This window comes from Vigna angularis, chromosome 7, assembly GCF_016808095.1.
Source record: "Vigna angularis cultivar LongXiaoDou No.4 chromosome 7, ASM1680809v1, whole genome shotgun sequence".
In the NCBI taxonomy this organism is placed as follows: domain Eukaryota; kingdom Viridiplantae; phylum Streptophyta; class Magnoliopsida; order Fabales; family Fabaceae; genus Vigna; species Vigna angularis.
The window spans coordinates 16,414,587-16,438,319 of record NC_068976.1 but is presented as its reverse complement, the minus strand read 5'-3'; the positions used below and the strand labels follow the sequence as shown (position 1 = coordinate 16,438,319).

At 27.2% G+C, this 23,733-nt stretch overlaps 2 protein-coding genes across 3 annotated transcripts; both read left to right on the top strand.

The window, feature by feature from the left end:
• Nucleotides 1-6,411: 6,411 nt before the first annotated feature.
• Nucleotides 6,412-9,004, top strand: LOC108337049 (glucan endo-1,3-beta-glucosidase 7). 2 transcript variants are annotated; one of them, XM_017573486.2, is made up of 5 exons: nt 6,412-6,549; nt 6,806-7,473; nt 7,553-7,906; nt 8,322-8,625; nt 8,708-9,004. In XM_017573486.2, the coding sequence occupies exons 1-5, from the start codon at nt 6,498-6,500 to the stop codon at nt 8,743-8,745; spliced, it is 1,416 nt and encodes a 471-aa protein (XP_017428975.1). In that variant the 5' UTR covers nt 6,412-6,497; the 3' UTR covers nt 8,746-9,004. The 2 variants fall into 2 exon arrangements, with proteins under 2 accessions (XP_017428975.1, XP_052736765.1); XM_052880805.1 differs by lacking the exon at nt 8,708-9,004 and having other exon boundaries at nt 8,088-8,593.
• A 10,749-nt stretch (nt 9,005-19,753) lies between these two features.
• Nucleotides 19,754-23,007, top strand: LOC108337046 (protein LIKE COV 3-like). Its single transcript, XM_052880794.1, has 6 exons — nt 19,754-19,967; nt 20,072-20,124; nt 21,167-21,276; nt 21,672-21,839; nt 21,928-22,149; nt 22,788-23,007. Exons 1-6 carry the CDS (start codon nt 19,851-19,853, stop codon nt 22,889-22,891), a joined length of 774 nt encoding a protein of 257 aa, XP_052736754.1. The 5' UTR covers nt 19,754-19,850; the 3' UTR covers nt 22,892-23,007.
• The last annotated feature ends 726 nt before the right edge of the window (nt 23,008-23,733 follow it).

Here is a 23,733-nt window from a genome sequence, read left to right as displayed (position 1 = left end):
TGTGGATTAGATGAGTTTGTTGCTTTAAAAGAAATGCCGAATGGGCGGGTTGTTGGTTGGGTAAGGTATTTGCGGTCACAAAGAAAAGAAGGTTCTCGATGACGTAGATATTCTTGCCAGGCACGTTTTTTATGTGTCAGCTTCGGATATTTCAAATTGGGCCGCTTTGGATAGATTTCCTATGGGCCGATTCTGTTTTTTGGGCCTTAGACGGGATTTTTATAAAATACGGTTGTAGAATTTTTTTGAGTTTCTTATGAGATAATACTATAAGTAAATAATAATAAATATATTTAAATTCCTTTTTAAATAATATAACTTTACGAATGTATATATATATATATATATATATATATATATATATATTATATCTTGTATATATTATCTTTCACTTATTTTCTGGTTAATATATTATATTTAGTTTAACAAGATACTAACATTTTCATTGACTTTTGGTATAAGTTTGTTTTATCTTGTTATCGTTTACATTTTCTTGTTGACAACCATATTGTAACCAACTTTTACAAAATATCATTATCTTCTGCGAGTAAATATTTATCTTTATTATTTGTTTTAGTTTCAATGTAAGTGATGTAATCCTTTATTTAAAGAAATAAAAAATTGTGAAATATTTGATCCACCTCTTATTTAGAATTTATTTATATGATTCTTTCTTATTTTGTTTGCCAGGTTTATCGGGGTTATCGAAACTTTATTGTTTACTAAGAAAAAATAAGTGAAAATAAAGTTAAAAGTAAGTAGAAATAAAAAATTATATTAAAATTTGTAAGAAATTTAATTAATATAATAATTTTTAAATTAAAGACTAATTTAGAGAAATTTTTTTATTAATAATATTAAAACCTAATTTAAAATCAGTTATAACTTTTATTTATAATAAAAATTATTTTAGATATGAATAATTTTTAGTTTATAAAATCATCTCTAAATTAGTTACTAATAATTATTTTTTTTTTATTTCTAAAACTGGTTATTATTTAATAATTATTTTTAATAAATTATATTTTTAGTATACATTTTTCACTCGAATTCTAACCCTTCTTGATATACCATTTGTTCTAAAACTCGATTCAACTGAAATTATATTTATTAGGCTAAAGTTGATAAATTATTAGGATAGATTTAATTATTTCTTTAACCATTACCTACAGCTCCTAATATCATATGATGTCTTATTTATTGTAACACTCTTTTAGCATTTTATCCTCTCGTTATACATGGATTTTATCCTTGATTAACACTTATAATTGTTATTATAATTAGAGAAAATGTCATAATTATGATTTGTCATTATTACCAAGAGAAATATTGTGATTATCATTTTTTTTATGAGACTAAAACATCTCCTGTTAAAATTGTAACATCCCAAAATATAATATTAAACTATATTAAAGAGTCATTACAATTTTAATACTAACAAGAAAGAGATTATAAAATTATTTACCGTCATCTCAAAATAATTATAAAGTAAACTTTATATAAAGTAGCTAAATCAAAAACTATCTACAATTACTAGTTTAAAGTAAATTAAACATATGTAGCTCCTCCGTCCAACATTTACTCCAAAGAGACCTCATTTTCCTCTACTCACACCTACCAGATGATCATAGCAAAAAGAAAAAGTAAAGGAAACATACAAACACAATCACAAGCAAAAGGGTAAGCTAGCAATACAAACAATTCATAATACATTAAAACATGTTAAACTTTTTACACATGATACACATAGCATATCAACCAACCAAACACTTTATGCATGACAACCCCTTTGACTTGACTATTGATTAGTATAAATATTGAACTATGACAGTTCATGCACTTATTGTGGTGAAACAATTGGTCCACCTCAAGCTACCACACAAGGTTAGTCTGTTATTACTTGTCTTAAGCCAAGGTAAAGCCCCTAAACTAGGACCTTCTGATATTCTCACGACATGTCTCGCCCCTCTCTGCTTGAAAATGAGTGACCATTAGAATGTCACGATGAACTCCAAGGCTGAGCTTCACATATTCATAGTTAAATACTTGAACCCACCGCTGAGAAGTTCCTCCTTGAAACTCTCTTTACCAACCTTGAAAACCATTTGAAATCATACACATGTCCATACACTTTCACATTCAATACCAACATATAACATCACTGATCATACATCAAAGTACCATAAACAACCCAATAAGTTATCATAAATCACTTAAACCATAAGCATGGAAGCACATAGGGTGAATGACGTGTGAATAAAATGTAATTGTATTCATATCTTAGTTTAGACCATTTGCATACATAATTGCATAAATTGAATGATTTCATCATGCATTATCTTTGTTTCGGATCATACATTTGGGTTTTGTGTTTTTTTTTTGTAGATTGGTGTTTCTAAGTGTTAAAATTACAACTTGGAAAGAATTGATGTCCAAGATGTAAAGTTGAAACCAGAGAGTTCCACAACCTAGTTGTGAACATTTCCACAACATGTGGACTTGTCTCGAGAGAAACAAATTGAAAACCAGCAAGTTTAACAATTGAGTTGTGGCTTTTTTTAGAATTTGTAGATTTACTTCACGAAGTGCGAAAGTGAAACCAGAAAAGTGCACAAGGTAATTATGAATTTTTCCATGAATAGTGAATTTTTTCATAACAGATACTAAACTCTCATGTGAGTCACCAACTACATAACCAAGTTTGAACACACCCCAACACCTCAAATTACTCAAAGGTTTCCTACCAAGCTTCTTTTAGTGCTCAGTTGTGAAGGTCATATTTTAAATCTTCAAAAATCGTTTTTCAGTGATCACTATTGATCTTTGCTCTCAATTATGTTAGTTATTCTATTTTTGTAAAAGTACTTCATTTTTATCAAAATTTCATTGAATTCACATGTGATTAAATATCATTACCATATTTCTAATCTAAAGTATAATTTACTAAAAAATATAACAACTTTATCCATTTTGAGTAATAAAATAATCTGAAATTAAGTAATTTAGACACTTATTAATTTACATTTCCAACGTATTTATATTATTGTTATTGTCATTACTTGTGTTTATAGTAACACTCACTGAATTATTCTTCTCTATAATTAACATTATTATTCTAGTATTTCTCAATATAATACGAGTCCAAACATTTAAAATTAATTAATTTCTTTTTTTATAAGTAATAGTACATCATATATGGAAGCTTACACTTTCAAGTACTTTATTTTAAGACAAACACTTAAAAGCTTAAATTAATTTTCAAGGAAACTAAAGAATTTAGGTACAACTAATATACATATTTTGTTTTTCTCAGCATAAAATTTTAAATAAAGAATTAAATATGATTTTATTTTTAAATTTTGTAGCGAGATCATAATTTTCCTAAATTTTAAAAATAAATGAATAGTCTTCTTATAATTAATTACGTGTTAACGTGTTAAATCTGTTTCTTAATTGACACTAAAATGAGAATATCGTAAACATGTTAAATATGTTTCTTAATTGACACTAAAATGAGAATACCGTAAAATGATATAAATAACTCAAATACTAGCATTAAATGTGTTTGACATATCAAAACAATTTATTGTAATTTGGTTAAAAGAATTAAATTCATTCATTTTTTTAAGTTTAGGAACCAAAACGTATTAAATTTTGGATATGAACGAATTTCAATTTTCACATCAAAATTAAAAGACTAAAAATATACTTAACTCTTAAATAAATATAACAATAAATAAAAAAATACGAAGAAAATAAAATTTCATTTTTTGAAACCCTAAAATAAACTAAGAAAAATAATATATGAAGAACATAAATTTTTATTTTAGAATTTAGTGTCAATAGTAAACAAAGTCACAATGAACATTCAAGTAAAGTATAAAAAATGTATATAACAAACTAAAATAATTGTTGTAAAGACCATAAAAAGAGTCAATCGAATACCTTGAAAATCAAGTTGGTGAATAAAGATAAACTTATAAATATTTATTGGTAATCCTAATTCATGTTACACAAAACTGAGTGTACCATGTCCAATTTTTGTCACCCAATAATTTTTTTTATATAAATATTGATTAATTATTATTTCTAACACATTAATAAAACTAATACCTATACTAAGTTGATAATTTTGCATCAAACCATGCAACTAGCGTTCTCTATAACTTCTATTTCAACGTCTTTTAAACCATATAATGACTTGTTTTATAACAAGTACATTTTTATTTAATACAGGAAAACTCTGTCTTTTTTATTTTTTATTTATTTTAAAAATTTCTGTCATAGAAAAAATTGACTAAAAAAACTTAAAAAAAAAATACACCCATGAAATTGAAAGCAACGTCCCATAAGTTTTTGTCGAGTTAAATAAATTAAGAGAAGACAAAGTCTTAAAAAAAGAGTTATGAAAGGTAATTTTATAAAAACTCAAGTGGTATGCATGTGATTACGTATGAAAATTTTGAATATACCATCAGTTAGTGTGAAGTCAACATGTTTTGATTTTGAAATTCCAACTTTTTATATCTAAACGATATAAAATTAGAGTATTGTTTTTAATTTCTATGGAATGAATAAAATTTTAATAGAATTTATTTTCAATTAGATAAATAATATTCATTTTCGAGATTTATGACTTTTTAAAAAATACATATAGAATATGATCATGTATATGTTAAACATGAAAATCTTTAACAGATATCATATAATAGTAGGAATAAAAAGAAATTTCAATTTTTTAGTGATAAAAGGGAAAACAATTGTGAATGTTATTAAAATATTACAACCTAAAAAAATCAGAGTTAAATAATTTAATAATATTTAAGTAGAATAGGTGTAAAATAGAAAAATTAAAGATGTAGATGAAAAAATGAGGAAAATGTTTGGTATAAAAATGAATTGTTTGTTTAATGTTTGAATGGTAACTTATGAATTAAGAAATGAGAGTTGTTAGGGTAGAAGAAAAGTGGCAATTATTAAGAGGAAGTGGAAGAGGTGGTGGTCCATCTCTTAGTCCATGAAGACCTTGGGAAAACTCCATTGCCCTTTAGTTTCATTTTGTGGCTAACTTTAAAGTGGAGCTAAGCCTAATAAAGAGGAAACAACCACTCAACACGTCTTTAATAGCTTTTTTTTTTCCTTTTGTATTTTACCACTATTTTTACCAAAATGTGGCACTCCACTTGTTTGATATAACATCACTATGAAATAATTATTATTATTAATAATAAATATAGGGATAAGATAAATTTGTATTAGATAAATAAATACAAATTTTATTTTATAAAATTGAATTAAATTTAAAATTCACATTATATAAGAGTTATGTGAACCATATCATAATAAAATTTATTATTTGTTAAATATATTGTGTTATTCTTATTATATTATAATCAAATTATTTATAAATGTTGAATCATGAGATAAATATGTTTTAATGTCAGTTTATATAAAAATACAAACCTCATCTAAGTTGATTTTATAATAATTAAATTAAAAGTTTATTACTTAATAATTATATTGATATATAAATATAAAGTTAAATATTTTTGTTGTCTATAAATTTTGACATAAAATTAAAAATTTGTTTTTTTCTCAAATTTTATTATATTTTGATTCTTAAACTTTAAAAACAAATGACTATAATTTTTAATCCAATAACATTAAATTTATATTAAATTGCATTCTTGACTCATATTTAAACAAAAAATATGAAACAGGATAAACAATTCAAACACTAACTTAAAATATCATTTTCCATATCAAAATTTATAATTGAGCTGAATTAACAAAATTATATCTATTTATTTTTAAAATTTGAAATATAAATAAATTTTAATTTCACATTAAAACTAAAAACATTAGCACTAGCATTAGGAAAAAAAGAGTTGTTAGAAAATTTTGATTGTGGCACATTGGTTTGAATTGGAAATCTGTGTGGATGCCATTGCAAAATTGATTCCTTTTAAAAGGAAGAGGTGGTTATGTGAGCAATTAAATTAAATTTCATGAAAGGCAAAAAAGAGGCTTTATCTCATTTTGTATTTGTTAATATTATTCTTAATTGGATTATGCTAACCTTCTCGGAGTTTCCTTGGTCATTGGTTGTTCCAGGAAGCAAAACAACATTCGAGCTCCCACGACGTGCTGCTTTTGAGGACACTCATCTCAACTAAAATCCTTTACTTTCTTCTTCCTCCACTCAGAAGAATGTTCTTTGATTAGCACGTAAGAAAAAGCCGTTTTGTAATTTCAACTCTGTTCAAATTATTTTCTTCAAATCTTCAAAAGTTAACCAAATAAATGAAAAAGGTAAGTAGGAAGAACTCACACAGACATAGTAGGTTACCGTTGCTTTTGAATAATACATTAAGAAAGACCTTCCTTTTTAATTTGACGGTTTTACCCTTCCCTTTCCTTCCTTTATATATTTCCCCCTTCATACCACTTGTTCATTCACACAAAGCAAAGTTGATAAAAGAAAACGGAGTTCTCAAATGGCAACTTTTCTTCGGTTTCTTCCTTTCTTTCTTATATTTAAACTTGCAAGTAAGTTTTCTCGTTTTGATTTAAGATTTTTTTACACAATGGGACACCCTTTTTATATTTAGTTTGAATGAGTTTGAAAAAAAAATAAATCTATATAATATAATTAGTCCTTTGAAATTTCAGTATGTATTTTTTTTTCTCAATTTTTTATTTTTTGATTTTAATTTGTTATTGTCTTTTTTGTTTTGCTATTTTGCTAAGTAGTTTATGGAAAGAAGGAAGGAAGTGAAGTTATTGATGTTGTTAATTTGTGCAGGTTCTGAATCGTTCATCGGCGTGAACTATGGGCAAGTCGCCGACAACCTGCCGCCGCCTTCGGCGACGGCGAAGCTCCTCCAATCGACGGCGATAGGGAAAGTCCGGTTGTACGGAACCGACCCGGCGATAATAAAAGCGCTGGCGAACACGGGAATTGGAATCGTGATCGGCGCGGCGAACGGCGACATTCCGGGCCTGGCGTCGGACCCGAACTTCGCGAAAACGTGGGTGAACACCAACGTCGTGCCGTACTACCCCGCGAGCAACATCATCCTGGTGACCGTTGGCAACGAAGTGATAACCTCGAACGACGAGGGCCTCGTGAACCAGATGCTGCCGGCGATCCAGAACGTGCAGAGCGCGCTGGACGCGGCCTCTCTAGGCGGCAAGATCAAGGTGTCGACGGTGCACTCGATGGCGGTTCTGAGGGACTCGGAGCCTCCCTCCGCCGGAAGGTTCCACCCTGAGTACGACACCGTTTTGCAGGGGCTGTTGTCGTTTAACAATGCCACGGGCTCACCCTTCGCCATCAACCCTTATCCCTACTTCGCCTACAGAAGCGACCCTGGCAGAGCCGATAACCTTGCTTTCTGCCTCTTTCAGCCTAACGCGGGCCGAATTGACTCTAACACCAACATCAAGTACATGAACATGTTCGATGCTCAGGTATCCACAATTATTCCTGTAATCTATGTGAAATTATTGGTATGGTGTATTGAAAGTGTTTGTGTTTTTGTGAGTGTAGGTGGATGCGGTTCGCTCAGCGTTGGATTCTTTGGGGTTTAAGAATGTTGAGATTGTGGTTGCGGAGACAGGATGGCCCTACAAGGGAGACAGCAATGAAGCTGGTCCAAGTCTAGAGAATGCTAAGGCTTATAACGGTAATCTCATTGCACACCTTCGATCTATGGTTGGGACCCCATTGATGCCTGGAAAATCAGTGGACACGTACCTGTTTGCTCTGTATGATGAAGACTTGAAGCCCGGTGCTGCTTCTGAGAGAGCATTTGGACTTTTCAACCCTGATCAAACCATGATCTATGATGCTGGCCTCTCCAAACAGCAACAAACCAGTAGCCCCGTGCCAGTAGTTGCTCCGGTGAGAAACAATTCTATTATGAGTAATACTGTCAATAGTTAGGCACTGTTGCTGATGAGTAATACTGTCAATCTGTCAATCCTCACATTACATATTCATAGTTCTCATCATCCTGAAGCTGTTCTAGACTTATTATAGTCTATAGCAGTATTTAACAATGTATTTCTTAATTTGATTGAAGACTCCGGATGTGTCAAAATCTCCAGTGATACCAGCGCCAACAGACCCGGGTCAAACACAAAAGTCTCCAGTGATTCCAGCGCCAGTAGGCCCGGGTCCAACACCAAATAATGCAGAATTCTTGAGTGGACATGAAGCCACCATTTTGCAGTCTTTAATAATGTTCACAGTTCTCGTCTTAATGTTGTTCTAGCTTGTGGTATTTAATATAATATGTTTCTTAATTTCATTGAAGACCACTCCGGATGTGTCAAAATCTCCCGTGACTCCAAATCCAACAACAGTTCCAAGTCCAACCAAAACAAACTGGTGTGTGCCGAAAGCAGGAGTGTCAGATCCACAGTTGCAAGCAAATTTGGACTATGCTTGTGGGCAGGGGATTGATTGTGCTGCAATTCAACAAGGAGGAGCTTGTTTTGAACCTAACACTTTACTAAACCATGCTGCATATGCCATGAATCTATTGTATCAAGCTGCTGGACGGAATCCATTGACTTGTGATTTCTCCCAAACAGCCATGTTATCAACAAATAATCCAAGTAAGTAGTACCCATTTCATCATAAACTTTGATTATAGTGTAGTTGTTGTTTTACAATCTTTGCTCTTTGTTTATTTTGTAGGTTACAAGAGTTGTCTTTATGGTGGTGGAAATGCCTAACCTAAAAAACAAGAAAGTAGATAAAAGATGCCACTTTTTGTTGTTTAAATTATTCTGTCTTAATTGCCAAGAATTCCCCCTGGTTGGTTCTTTGAGTGCTATGTAGTAATAGGAGAGTGTGTATGTATGTATGAGGAGGATCCTCCTCTATTTATAGTGTCACATTTTTTAATGTCATTCAACTGTGAGTAATAATCATTTTAAACATCTGGGTCCAATGTGTATATACTGATTTAGTAATATATGTTTGTTTTCTTCACTTTATTTTTGCTATGTTATTTCGTATAATTGTGTGTTTAATATGTGATTAAATTTACCTTCAAAAGAGTCAATGAGAGTTTCAAATTTATTAAAAAAAACATAAAATAAAATACTTTTCTTAAAGAAATTAAATACGTTCTCAATTATCTTTACATCATTAACGAATTTAAATAAAATTAACAGAATTGATTTTTATATTAAAATTATTTACTAAAAACGAAATATATTGTTTTATTTAACCACTGTTTGTGTATTTGATTTTTAAGAAAGTTTAATTTTATTTGCACTTCTATTTTATTATTTAATTTTATTTAGATTATAAATAAAAATCTATTTTTTATCTGAATTTATATTTTAAATAATTATTTTAAAATATTTTGAAAATTTGAAAGAAAGCAGAAATATACTTGGATATTCAGAAATATTCACATAGTATAAAAAAATTATATTGATTCATTGATTCGACAGAGCATCATCAAACAAACAAAAAAATGTACCCAAAGTATGGACTGAACTCAAATAATGCCAATTTATATATGGTAACTTTTTTAAGTTAGGCTGTAACATAACAATCTATATGACATTTTAGATAAGTGTCTCGAATGTAATAAATAAAAGAAATATAGATCATATAGAGTAGTAGTTTTTATGTTCTTGAGTAGAAAACATATGAAAACTCCACACCTAATTGTCTCCATAATTCTACTGTGAATTAAAATACAATAGTCACTATTTAGTGTTCTGTAAATTAATTTGTGGAAGTTTAAAAAACTTTCACAGTAGTAGTTATTAATTTGTGAAGGTTTTTAATCATCGTCAGATGTATATTACACACATTTTTTTTTTGGGAAATTTTAACCTCTTTTAGTGGTGATTATTATTTTATGGGGGTTTGAAATTTTCTTTATTCATAATTATTCATCTATATTTAAAATTTTTTAATTAAATTAAATTTATTTTATATAATAAGAAATGAATAAAATATATAAAATTTTTTATAGTACACAAAAAATTAATCAAAATTAATTTTATTGATGATTAATTCAGCTTCAAATGATCTCATGGTCACTCTTCTTTCTAAGCTTGTATAAGAGGACATGGACAACCCATCTTGTATCCCTTTCAAATAAGGCATGTCAATAATAAAAATTGAATATATTTATAAAAGTACACAAGATTACAAGATAAATATAAAACAACGATGAAATTTAATACAAGTAACCTCATTGATCACTATGCTTCTATATTTGAGTTTCTTCATGGCTTCAATACAAAAAAAAAGAGTAACCCTTATGTTTCATGTTCTCACTCCAACTACTTTCTACACCTTTTTATTTTTTTTTAATTTCAAAATTACTTTTTTTACTTTTATTATTTATCTTTTTTACTTTTATATCATAATCCTAATCCTCTAATTACACTCTCTTGAGAGGGCAAATAAGATTATCTGAGGATCAAATACTGATTACGGATACCATCTAAAAAATTATCTTTGTGTGTTTCATTAATACGATAGTATCAATATATACTATTATTGTGAATCCTATAATCATAATCATGGATCCTAATAAGATGATTGATTTCTAATAATTATTTAAAATAGAAAATTTATTATTCATTTATTTATGTTAACTAATAAAAAGAATTAAACAAATTATTTATATTTAAAAAATTAGAATTAAACAAATTAAATTCTCTATGTTGTATTTTTATAAAAATATAAATATCCAATATTATTATGATCTTAACAGCTTACAAATTAAATTATAATTATTAGTTTAATACAGTAATTTATTATTTGTCTAATTAAAAATATTAATTAATCAATTAAAAGCTTGGAAAATATTTATATAACTAAATATGCTTTAAATATTTATTTATTAGTATATATACAAATAAATTTTAAAATTAAAAATTACAAAAAAATTAAAAATATGGTGGGTCAATCTGCCGTAAACGGGCCAAGCTAGCCCTATTTGCCACCCTTACTTTATTTTTTTCAAATCAGGAGAATTTTTTACAATCTCAACACATAAACGCCTAAGTTATTAATTAATATTTCTAACCTTTTCACATACAAAAATATCAAGACAACACAAAATAGGTTACTTCCTTATAACTTAACTTTTGGATTAAAATTAGGTTTGCTTCTCCAAAGTTCTTTATACTTTAAAGTAAAAAGTAACAAATAAATAAGTCATTAATCTCTTAATTGTGTCAAATCCTAACAATAACCATTACACAAAATCAAATTCTCTTAAAACTCCAACATAAAAACTACAAAAAAAAAATAATAAGAACATAAAATTCAAGTTTAGTTCGAGAAGTATTTGAAGTAAAATAATTGAAGTCCTAATCCATGGAAAGTCACAGGTGTACTCTTATGTCCTTGAAGTTCACGTTTTACTCATACTCGTGAAGTTTTTGGCTTGTTTCGGTGATGAGGTGAATGTCTCTACGGGTTGTGAATTCAGGAAAAGCCTTGAGATTTGTCCAGTCTCAAATGGCCATGAGTTGGGCTAGGACTCCTAGAGTGACATCTTAATGGTTGTTTTACCGTTGTCTCACGATGGGTTTCAAATGTTTTTATCAGTTTTAAATTTTGGGTTTGTAAGACATGTGGTGAAATCTTGAGATATCTTAGCATGATAGGTCGATTAAGGCAGAAAAGAAGTCCAATTGCAAAAAACTTTATGATGCTTAAGTAAGTAAAAACTTAAGAATTTATTTAAAGTATAAGAGAAAGTATGAAAAAATGATTTTGTATGTTATACTTTCTAATGGAACTCTTTATATGAAACTATGTGGATATGGTAATTGTGTTTGAATATCTTAAAAATAATTGAGGCACAATGAAACTTCAATGAGCATTAAATTATCTAAATCAACGTGTATAAAAACATTTTACTATCACTTTTCCTTTTTTTTATCTCTTTTTTGGCATTAGTTACCAATATCATGCTTTACAACAAATTTTAAATATTGGCTAACACAAAATCATACTCTTATTTTCTCGATTGTTCTAGATTAAATCTCTCGTCTCAATTTAAGTAAGGCAAGTCCATTTAGTTTGTGGGGTTATATGTTCTTTCCAATTTTCTCTCCTTTCTTTCCTTTTACTTTGTATAATCTATGTTTCTAGATTAATACTTTTTATTCAGTCAATTATCATTTAAATACTTTTTAAATAAGATACAAAGTAAGAATGTTACATTAATTATATATTAATTACAAGAGAAAACAATAAATAAATCATTAATATATTTTTATTGCTAAATATTTTCAAGGATAAGAACATATATCAATTATTTTTCTATAAATTCATGTTTAGTTTTCATGAAACACCACAACTGAGATTTAACTTGTCTGCAATTCCATAATCTTAAAGAGAATTTTGAAAAGACTTATGGGGAAATTTGAGATAAAATCTATTGGGATCATGATTACAATTATGATTTTATTAAATTTTGCACAACCCGTATTAAGTACTAGTTTTTTTTGCCGATTGAAGTGCACAACTCAATGTGCAGCACTAAGAATTACTTCTAAAGGATTGTTTAACAGATGTGTCAATGATTGTAAGTCACATTGTAGCAAATTATCCGATCATCCTTTTTATAATTGTATAAGTGATTGTCACTTAACGAAGTCTAACGCCATCAATGACGGTACGTATTCTTACTTATGTTCTTCTATCATGGTTTTATATTGTTTTTTGATGTTTTATTTGACTGTTTTTTTTTTCATGATTTTTATAATTTATTTGCTTGTTTATGATTTTGACCATTAATTTTATATGTTTTCCAGGTGCTCCTCATAATGTGAACAACGAGATGAATACTTGCATACAAAAATGTAAAAAAATATTATAATTTATAGCAAGAAAAAATTATTAGAGAAAATAATACCTACTCGATAATAAGAAATATATCTTGATCAATAAAAAATATTTGTTATTTATTTTCCTATTTTTTTCTTTCAATTACTTCCCATAATCTTTTTTTTATTCTTGCAACTAATTAATATAATTAAATAAATTAAAATTTAAGCATATATTAATTTTACTCATTTATTCTAAATGAATATAATTCATTTAAAAAATGGTCTACAACACAGTCATTTCAACAATATTAATTTTACTCATTTATTCTAAATGAATATAATTCATTTAAAAAATGGTCTACAACACAGTCATTTCAACAATATTTAGACTCACTGCTGAAAAAGAAAACACAATATAGAAGAAAAACTAATTATAAATTAAATTAAATTTGAAGCTTTGATTCGTTATCATTCTTCGTACAACATCAAACATCAATATTAATTTATCATTTAATGTAAAAGTAATGATTCAATAATAAAACATAAAACATTGTTTCGTGAAAAGATGTTTTCAACAAATATTTACTCTCATTAAGCCCGTTATTATTTAAGTGTGACGTTTTGGGAGAAAATGATTGAATGAATTTGAATGGATTTGAGATAAATTATATGTTGTTCTTATAATGAATTTGAAGATGATTAAGAATGAATTTGAAAATAAAATTTATGAGATGTGATAGATAAAAAAACGTAGTAATTGATAGAAATTAAAAATTATTAAAATGTCTTTAATAGTAAAAGTAATATGGAATCATATTTATTAATAATTTATTTATTGATAAAATATATCTTAAGTATTAAAAAACAAAAAATTTAATAAAAAAATTAAGTAAACTGAAATTATTCTTTTTAAACTTCACCCACACAAAAATTAATTACAAATAGAATTGATTTCACGTAGCAGAGCTGTTTTCCAACCAATTTCAGCGTCCTAAAACTAATTGCAAATCCCAAAATCGTTTCCTTTATCATTAGAGTTTCACAAAGCACACTCTCTCTTCCACTACAACTACAAGTGAAGAAAAATTAAGAATAGTATTGTAAAATACTACTTCAAATATTAAATATTGAATATTGATTAAGAAATATTATATTTGTAAAAATCAAGAAAATAAAATATTAGAGTTGATAAATGTTTTAAAATAATAAAACTTAGAAAATATAATATTTAATATAGTTTAGAAATTAGCGGCCTTTTTGTTTCACTTTTAATTAAAAAAAACGTAGATTAGTCATTGCGTCATTAAAATTAAATTTTTACCTTTGTGATTACAAACAAATAATTGCTAACTATATACATCTGAATTTGGGGTTCATGTGCAATGTTCTATTCAACATGCATTATTTACAAAATCTTTCATGCATGATTAACCAAAACTTTTGGAATGAAAAAAAAGACATTGTAATTCCATATCAATCAATAATAATCCCCTTCTTATTGAACCTTCGTATTATTATTATACAAGGTAAAATGGCTCCAAGAATGTCAGCACTGTATGCAACAAGCTAGTTTCCACCAAGCTTGATAAACTCATTTTTTTTAAACGAGATACATACTTTATGTAAATTTTTAAATAAATAAATAAAATAAAAACAAACACAAGTAACTAATAATGATTTTTTTGAAATAACGTTTCGTCCACAGATGCATCTCCGACAACGACACTGAATTATCGACACCGGAAGCCTTCTTTAACGCGCCCTCTTCCTTATTATGGTAACCTGACTCTTGTGTTGCACGATTGTGACTTAGATTCTATTTTAGGGTTTAAGAGGAAAGCGAGAAAGGCTTGTGCTAAGAGGAAAGAGGAAAAGGTGCTAAAAGGGAAAAAAAATCACAATGTAAGTTAGGTTTGGTAATTTTTTCGAAAAGATGGAAATATGAGAGCATAAGAGGAGAGATAGGTTTTGGAAAATTTTGACTGAAAAGGGAAGATAAGTTTTGGAAAATTTGATTGAAGATTGAAGATGGAAAATTTAAAAATGTGAGTGATTAGGTTTTTTCAAATTATTTAGAAGAATTTTTGACAACCTCAACGTGTAAACATCCATGCCTAAGTTATTAATTAATATTTCTAATCTTTTCACGTGCAAAAGTATCAACACAACACAAAATGTGTTACTTATAAACTTTTAGATTAAAATTAGTTTATGTTTTTTCAAAGTTTCTTATACTTTGAAGTAAAAAGTAATAAATAAATAAGTCATTAATCTCTTCATTGTGTCAAATCCTATCCATAACCATTATACAAAAATCAAATTCTCTTAAAATTGCAACATACAAACTAAAAAATAATTCAAGGTTTGCTTGAAAAGTATTTGAAGTAAAAGGATGGAAGTCCTAATTCATGAAAAGTTACATGTGTATCCTTACGTCCTTGAAGTTCATGTTTGACTCATGTACCGGTGAAGTTTTTGGTTTGTTTCAGCGATGAGGTGAATGTCAACGAGTTGTGAATTCGAGCAAAGCCTTGAGATTTGTTCAGTTTCGAATGGTCAGGAGTTGGGCTAGGGCTCCTAGAGTGGAATCTTAATGACGGTTTTTCCATTGTCTCATGATGAGTTCCAAATATTTTTATCAGTTATAAATTTTAGATTTATATGACATGTGGTGGAATCTTGAGATACTTTTGCAAGGTCGATCCAGACAAAAAAAATCAATTGCAAAAACCTTTATGATGCTTAAGTAAGTAAAAATTTAAGGATTTATTTAAAGTATAAGTGAAAATATGAAAAAAATGATTTTTTGTGTTATACTTTCTAATGAAACTCTTTATATGAAACTATGTGGATATGATTAATCATGTTTCAATATCTTAAAAATAATAATAGTAACCATCTAATAAATGAGGCACATTAAATATATGCATGTATATGAATTGAATATCTATAATTAATAAAGATGATGAAACTTCAAAAATCTTTATGCATGTATATGAATTGAATATCTATCATTAATAAAGATGGTGAAACTTCAAAGATCTTTAATTTCTCTAGACCAAAGTGTATAAAAACATTTTACTTTCACTTTTTCGTTTTTTTTATCTCTTTTTTGGCATTAATGACGGTATCATGTTTTACAAAACATTTTTAAATACTTGCTAACACAAAATTATGCTTTTATTTTCGATATAGTTCCATATTGAATCTCTAGTCTGAACTCAAGTTAGGCAAGTCTTTAGCTTGTGGGGTTCTATGTTATTTTCAATTTTCTCTTCTTTCGTCTCTTTTACTATATTATAATCTATGTTTATTGATTGAATACCTTTTATTAACTCAATTATCATTTAAATATTGTTTTAAATAAGATACAAAATGTTTCATTAATTATATATATTAATTATAAGGGAAAACAATAAGTAAATTATTAATACTTTTTTATTACTAAATATTTTCAAAGGGTAAAAATGTATATCAATTCTTTTTCTATAAATTGATGTTTAACTTTTATGAAACACTACAAGTGAGATTCAACCTTTGCACAATTTCATAATCTTAGAAGAGAACTTAGAAAAGACTTATGGGGAAAATTGAGATAAAATCTATTGGGATTATGATTACGATTATGATTTTGTTAAATTTTGCACAACCTGTATTAAGTCATGGTGTTTTTTGCGATATCAAGTGTAAACTTCAATGTGTAGCACTAAAAATTGTTCAACATATCTTTGACAAATGTATGAATGATTGTAGGTCACATTGTAGCCAATTATCCAATCATCCTTTCAATAATTGTATAAGTGATTGTCACATCATGAAGTCTAACGCCATCAACGACGGTATGCATTCGTAAATATTTTTTCTTTCATGATTTTATATTGTTTTTCGATGTTTTATTTCACTATTTTTATTGTCTTGATTTTAATAATTTATTTGCTTGTTTATACCATTAATTTTACATGCTTTCCAGGTACTCCTGATATGGTGAACAATGAGATGAATACTTGCATACAGAAATGTAAAAGAATATTATAATTTATAGCAAGAAAAGATTATTAGAAAAATAACATTCCTACTCCATAACGAGGAATACATCTTGATCAATAAAAAATATTTGTTATTTATTTTCATGTTTTTTAATTTCAATTACTTCCCATAATCTTTTTATTCTTGCAACTGGAGTATTAATAAAACAATTAATATTATTAAGTAAATTAAAACTTAAGCATATATTAATTTTATTCATTTTTTAAATGAATATAATTTATTTAGAAAATCACCTACCACACCCATCATTTCAACAATATTAAAACTCATAATTAGAGAAAAAAAATCAAAATATAGAAAACGGAACCCTAACTATAAATTAAATTAAATTTGATGTTTCCATTCATTATCATTCTTCATACAAAGTCAATATTAATTTATCAATGTAAAAGTAATGAATCAATGATAAATCATAAAACATTGTTTATTGAAAAGACGTTTTCATCATATATTAAATTTCATTTATAGTGTGTTTAATTGAGGGTGATGATTTGAGAGATAAGGATTGAATGGATTTGACAGTAAATTATATGTTGTTTTTTAGAATGAATTTGGAGGTGATTAGTGAATTTAGAAATAAAATTTGTGTAGAATTTAACCGATATGATAGATAAAAAAAATGTATTCATTTAGTAAAACTTGAAGATTATTAAAATGTCCTTAGTAATAAAAGTAATATAAAATTTATTTATTAATAATATATTTATTGATAAAATAAATTTTAAGTATTAAAAAACATAAAAATTAATAAAATATTAAGTAAAGTGAAATTATTCTTTTTAAACTTCACCTACACAAAAAGTAATTATAATATATATATATATATATATATATATTTTCAGTTGGTACATTTTAGCAATGCGTATCGGGTTTTAGTAGACAAAAATACCCTCATATATTATGTATTCTAAATTTTAAGGTCAAGGATATTTGAATAATTTTTATTCTCAAAACTAAAAAAAAAAACAAGAAACCTAAACTCTCACTCACTTCCCTCGTTCCTCTTAACCCTTTCTCTTTCATCTATCTCACTCCAACATTTTTCCTGTCATCTCTACTATAGTCCCAATTGAAAAAAAATCAGAAACACTTGCTGTTAAACAATTTCTTACAAAAAATATTTTTTTTTCAGTTGGGGCTACCGTAGGGTTTAGGAGTTTCTTGTTTTTTTTTTAATTTTGAAAATTAAAATTATTCAAATACCATTGACTTTAAAACTTAGAATTCATAATATATGAGGGTATTTTTGTCTACTAAAATTCGGTACACATTATTAAAATGTACCAACTGAAAAAAGAAGAGAGTACATATGCAAGTTAGCAAACCATATATATATATATATATATATATATATATATATATATATATATATATATATATATATATATATATATATATATATATATATAAACAAAAAAAAAGCCAATTTCCTTATAGGTGATATACAATATTGTAAAATACCATTTCTCACCTACAAATTTTCTCATCCCAAGGAAGATAGCAAGAGAAGCTAATCCCGCAATTCCATTCCTTCATTACTTCTCACATCCTTTAATATGAACACCACAATTGCTAGCAAATCCATCTCTGCAAATCCCTTCCAATAGTAAATCACTAGAAATGAACACAGTCTTATTGCTTTAATTATGATACTACTTCAAATATTAAATATTGAATATTGATTAAGAAATACTATTTTGTAAGAACCTAAGAAACAAAGTATTAGAGTTGATAGGTGTTTTAAAATAATGGGACCAAGTGTTTTAAAGTTAAAATAATTTAATAATATAAATAGAGATTCTTAAACTCCTCTTAATACTTAAAACACAAATCATCTCTCTAAAACTCTTCCTCTTAGTTTCTTCTCATTTCTCTCTAAGATATCCGACTCATCGATCATCTATTTGACGATCAGAAAGTTTCTAGGAGATCATGACGGAGTAATCTCCATTTCTACCCGATCAATTTACGACATATAGCGAGTAAGTTTCGATTTTTTTTCCCTTTCGTTCTTAGTTTGAGATCATGCATAGTGATCATTCGTTGCATGTGTTTTATGACTTCTTTTCCAAGTTCTTCATTAATTTGTGGTCCTAAGAACTCTTTTCTATCACAATTTGGTGATTCGTAGGTTTTTCTAGAGTTCCTTGTGTGAGAAGCAAAAAATATACATTGTTAAAGCTATGTAGCTTTGATGTAAGCGTATTTGTCTTTAAATTACATTATAATGTATGAAATTATAACTACTGGAATGTATGATTGTATATGATTGAATATGTCTAAAATATGTGTTTTGATGTTAAATTTGTTGATTGAGAATAATGAATAATATGATGATTGATTCTCTCTATAAATTTGTGTAAACTTGTATTAACATTTTATCTAATATCTAAACTCTGCTTTTTTGTTAAAACAAAATACATACTTTATGTAAATTTTTAAATAAATAAATAAAATACAAACAAACACAAATTTTAACTATCTTAATAATCTTATTTTACAGAGATTATAAAAACTCTCCACAAAATAACCTCTATTAAATAATAATTTTTTTTAGTGCGGTTGATTATTTTTATAATCAAATAAAAACTGCATATAAATATAATTTAGTATTTCATATATTAATTATTACAAATTTTAGGAATACAATAAGAAAAACAATAAAAAATTTATTAATAAAATCCTCCTATTCTTTTTCTTACATCATTAGATATTACTAATGACATCATACAATATATCTCTTGTATACAAATATAATATAATATATGATAAAAAAATTAAAAATCGGAATAAAATAAATGTGACCAAATTCTTTTATTGCAAGTATTTATGTGACAAGATTAACTAATAAAATCTAAAGTTTATCTGACGATTTCAACGCAAGAGTTAACGAAAGTTTTTGGTTGAGTTTAAGATTCTGTTATAAGGTTATGCAGTGATTTGTGAGAGAGAGAAAGAAGAAAAAGAAAAGAAAGATGGCATCAAGAGATCTTGAGCTCTTGATTCCTGTCTCCAACTTATCAGAAAATGGATCCAAATCATCAACCACTTCTCCCAACGTTAGTTCCACCCACAATCACACTGGCCAAGAGGTTCCTTTCTATTTTTCTCTATCATTTTCTTCAATCTCTTTTTTTTTTTTACCAATCCTTTTTCTCCATTCTTTTCTTAATTCATAAACCAATAATTTTTGTAGGCATTTTTAAAAGTCATTCGCAGCTGGGCCTCAAAGAAGTTTATGTCTGGATGGTATGAATCTTGTCTTCATTTTGCTGATCATATCATTTACTTTTCTGGGTTTCTTAAGTAAATGTATCCTTAATAATACCTAATTGTATATCATGTTTCGATTTTAAGTCTCTTCATCCGAACAGTGATGTGAGACTATTAGATGCGATAAAAATATAAACTTTTGATTCAAGTCTTAAGAAAATAATTGAATACACATAATAAAGGATGTAAGAGACCTAAGTGTGATAGTAACAATATTGATTTAGTTTTAAATAAAATAAGCCTAATTGAATGTCATGGGTTCGATTTCAAGTTCTACATCTAAAATATTAGTGATGTGAGATTATTAAACGTGACAAGAATATAAGTATATGATCGAAGCCTTAAGGAACTAAATATTTTCGGATGAAAAAATATTTAAACTTAATTAGATTTATAGAAAATGAAATTTATTAAAGAGATACAACACCAATCAATTACATAATGGATTGATACTATTCTCTATCAAAAATCTTAAGATAATAAAATAATAGATTTCATTTTTATATAATATTTTAATTTCTCACTTTTATCCCATATATAACTTAGACTCGTACAAATTCTAACCAAATCTGTCTTAGACTTGAATTCTTAAACGATGATTAGATGTGGTAGTAACAACATTCATTATGTTTTAAATCAAATAATCAGTTTTTTTATTTGTTAATGGCACTCTCTTTTTTATCAAGCAACATGCCTATCTCTACCCACCACAGTGAAATATTTGTTCTATTTCCATTTTTTCTTCCTCACTTTTTTTTTTGTTATTTCTTAGAGGTTTATCGGTACATTGCTTATAGATGGAAAATAGTACTAACTATATTTAAAGGGTTATTTTACGATAAATGAACTTTTCACAAATTAAAAAGGTTGCGAATGTCTTTAAAAGGATGCAAAAGGTTAAGGGAGTTTCTCTAATACTTTTGTAACATTATAAAGTTGGGATGTTTTTTTTATTATTATTCTTTACATGAATTATTATCTGTTAAGTTTCTGAAGAAGATTGTGATGTAATTTGCAGTGTCATCCTTCTTCCCATTGCAATAACATTTTATGTTACTTGGGGATTTATCCGATTTGTTGATGGTTTCTTCTCTCCAATATATAATCATCTAGGAATCAATATTTTTGGTAAGATTTTGGAATCTATTACCTAATTATTAGTAAACACAATTTTTTTTAAATCATTTTGGTTATAAATTTAAGACATACATAAATTTGATGCATAAGTTTATTCACTTAGAAAGATAAATTATTAGAAATATGGCATGTTTAAAGTTATATAAATTTTAGATTTAGGATGAAATTGTATCATTTGCTACAAATATTGTTCTTATTGTTTCTTTTATTTATATCTCTTACAAATTGGAAACAAGAACAAATATTTTTATCAAGGGCTTCTTCTATTTTTTGAACTTTTGCAATGTGGAATTTAGTTTCAAATACAATTTTCATGCTTGAATAACATTGTTTGTAAGATGTATTATGGTCATGAACTTTAACAAATTATTTTTTTCAATTTACAGGTCTTGGATTTATTACTTCCATCACTTTTATATTTTTGGTTGGAATTTTCATGTCATCATGGTTAGGAATTTCACTTCTCACCCTTGGTGAATGGTTCATCAAGAAAATGCCTTTAGTAAGCTACATATATGTTGCTTCTAAACAAATAAGTGTAGCAATATCACCTGGTATATTTCTCTACACATTCATCTAACTCTATATCATTATTTTCATGTTTTTTTTAGCAAACTTTAAGCTTTGTTAATTAATTCACAGATCAAAGCTCAAATGCTTTCAAGGAAGTTGCGATCATAAGACACCCTCGTGTTGGTGAGTATGCAATTGGGTTCATCACTTCTTCGGTGATACTAAGGAATAGAGATGATGATGAACTATTTTGTGTTTACGTTCCCACCAATCACTTGTACCTTGGAGATATTTATCTCATTAGCCCAAATGATATTCTAAGACCAAATTTGTCTGTTCGAGAAGGAATAGGTACGAATGTTCTTAACTCAATGAAGTTAAATATGTTTTTAGTTCTAAACTGTAACGTGAAATTGAAGTCCTTGTTTACTTGAATGAATTTGGGAAAGAGTGATTAAATGAATTTGAGAGGATTTGAAAGTAAATTTTTTGTTGTTTATTTGAGTGGATTTTGGAGGTAAGTGAGAGTGAATTTGGAAGTAAATTTTTTTAATTTATCACATCAATCAAATTCTACTAATTCTCACAAACTTTACTTCCAAATTCACTCTCACTTAGCTCCAAAATCCACTCAAATAAACAACAAAAAATTTACTTTCAAATCATCTTAAATTCATTCAATCACTCTCCCTGTCCATTCAAGTAAACATAGATGAAATGTTTTTTATCTTAAATTTTGATATAATTTGTTTCTCAAATCAAATTTTTATGTTGACGTATTAGTTGGTTTTGACGTATTCCAACTCAAATGTCATAAGAGAAAGTAATTGAATTAAAATGATTATATTTATTTATTGTTGAAGTTTGAGAACTAAAATATATTAAAGTTTATCACAAAAACAAATTTAAATTTCACGGAATTACAAACATCAATCGATGGTTTTTGTTCTTTTCTTACTATTATTTTACATGTTATTATTGTGATGCAGAAATTGTTATTTCTGGTGGCATGTCAATACCTAAAATATTAACGATCGTGGATGCTCATACCAATTTTGCACCAAGAAAGGCAACATATGCATCAAAAGTATAATGACAACAGTGTATTTTATGTTAAGAGTAGTTCAACTTTAGATTTTCCTTGACCTTAATTAGTAAATATGTTTTTTATTTTTTTATCTATATATTTAATCGCTCAACTATGTGCTCTATGTATGCTTAAAAATATTTGCAAAACTTCATTCATAGTATTTAATCGAATGGTTAACATGATGTTTAGTTTAGGCTATCGTTAAACACATATATAAAAAGTATTTCCTGGCCCACATAATTAATTTTAGTTAAATAAAAACACTAGAAATATAGAATAGAACAATAGTAATTATGAGTATAAAACATTTAAAGTATTTAAACAAAATTAACGTAGATGATAAGTGGTCAATAGGGAGAAATCTTCATTTGAATGAAAAGTTTTAAAAACATTGTCCTCAAATTTTATTATCATCTCACATGACACACAAATCAAAATCAATGAGACTTATCAAGATCAAATTTTCAAAATAAAAATCTCTATATACCATATTTTTTGGACATAACATTTACAAACTCTTAAAATTTACACATTCATTCTATTTACATCTTAGAAATTTTTAAAATTTACTATCTATAAACTTTAGTAAAGTTAATATTTTATTTCAAAATTTCCCTCCAACTTTTATTTAGGTGTAATAAAATGGGCTGTGACCCGCATGCCAGTCCACCAAAACAGGATGGATCCGATTGAAATTTTTTATCTGTTGGTCTGTTTTCCCTCGCCCCACCTAGCTTGCAAAATTGATGGGTTAAAGGTGGATTAGTCCATCCCTGCCTGACCCGTTTTGTTTTTATTTTTCATTTTTTAAATTAAAAATTAGAATTAAAAAGATTAAATTTTCT

Coding starts and splice junctions, on each gene's coding strand:
- LOC108337049 (XM_017573486.2), top strand. CDS start 6,498: ATGGCAACTTTTCTTCGGTTTCTTCCTTTCTTTCTTATATTTAAACTT. Junction 6,550..6,805: donor TCTTATATTTAAACTTGCAA/GTAAGTTTTCTC, acceptor TAATTTGTGCAG/GTTCTGAATCGTTCATCGGC. Junction 7,907..8,321: donor CCGTGCCAGTAGTTGCTCCG/GTGAGAAACAAT, acceptor ATTTCATTGAAG/ACCACTCCGGATGTGTCAAA.
- LOC108337046 (XM_052880794.1), top strand. CDS start 19,851: ATGGCATCAAGAGATCTTGAGCTCTTGATTCCTGTCTCCAACTTATCA. Junction 20,125..21,166: donor AAGAAGTTTATGTCTGGATG/GTATGAATCTTG, acceptor TGTAATTTGCAG/TGTCATCCTTCTTCCCATTG. Junction 21,277..21,671: donor TCTAGGAATCAATATTTTTG/GTAAGATTTTGG, acceptor TTCAATTTACAG/GTCTTGGATTTATTACTTCC.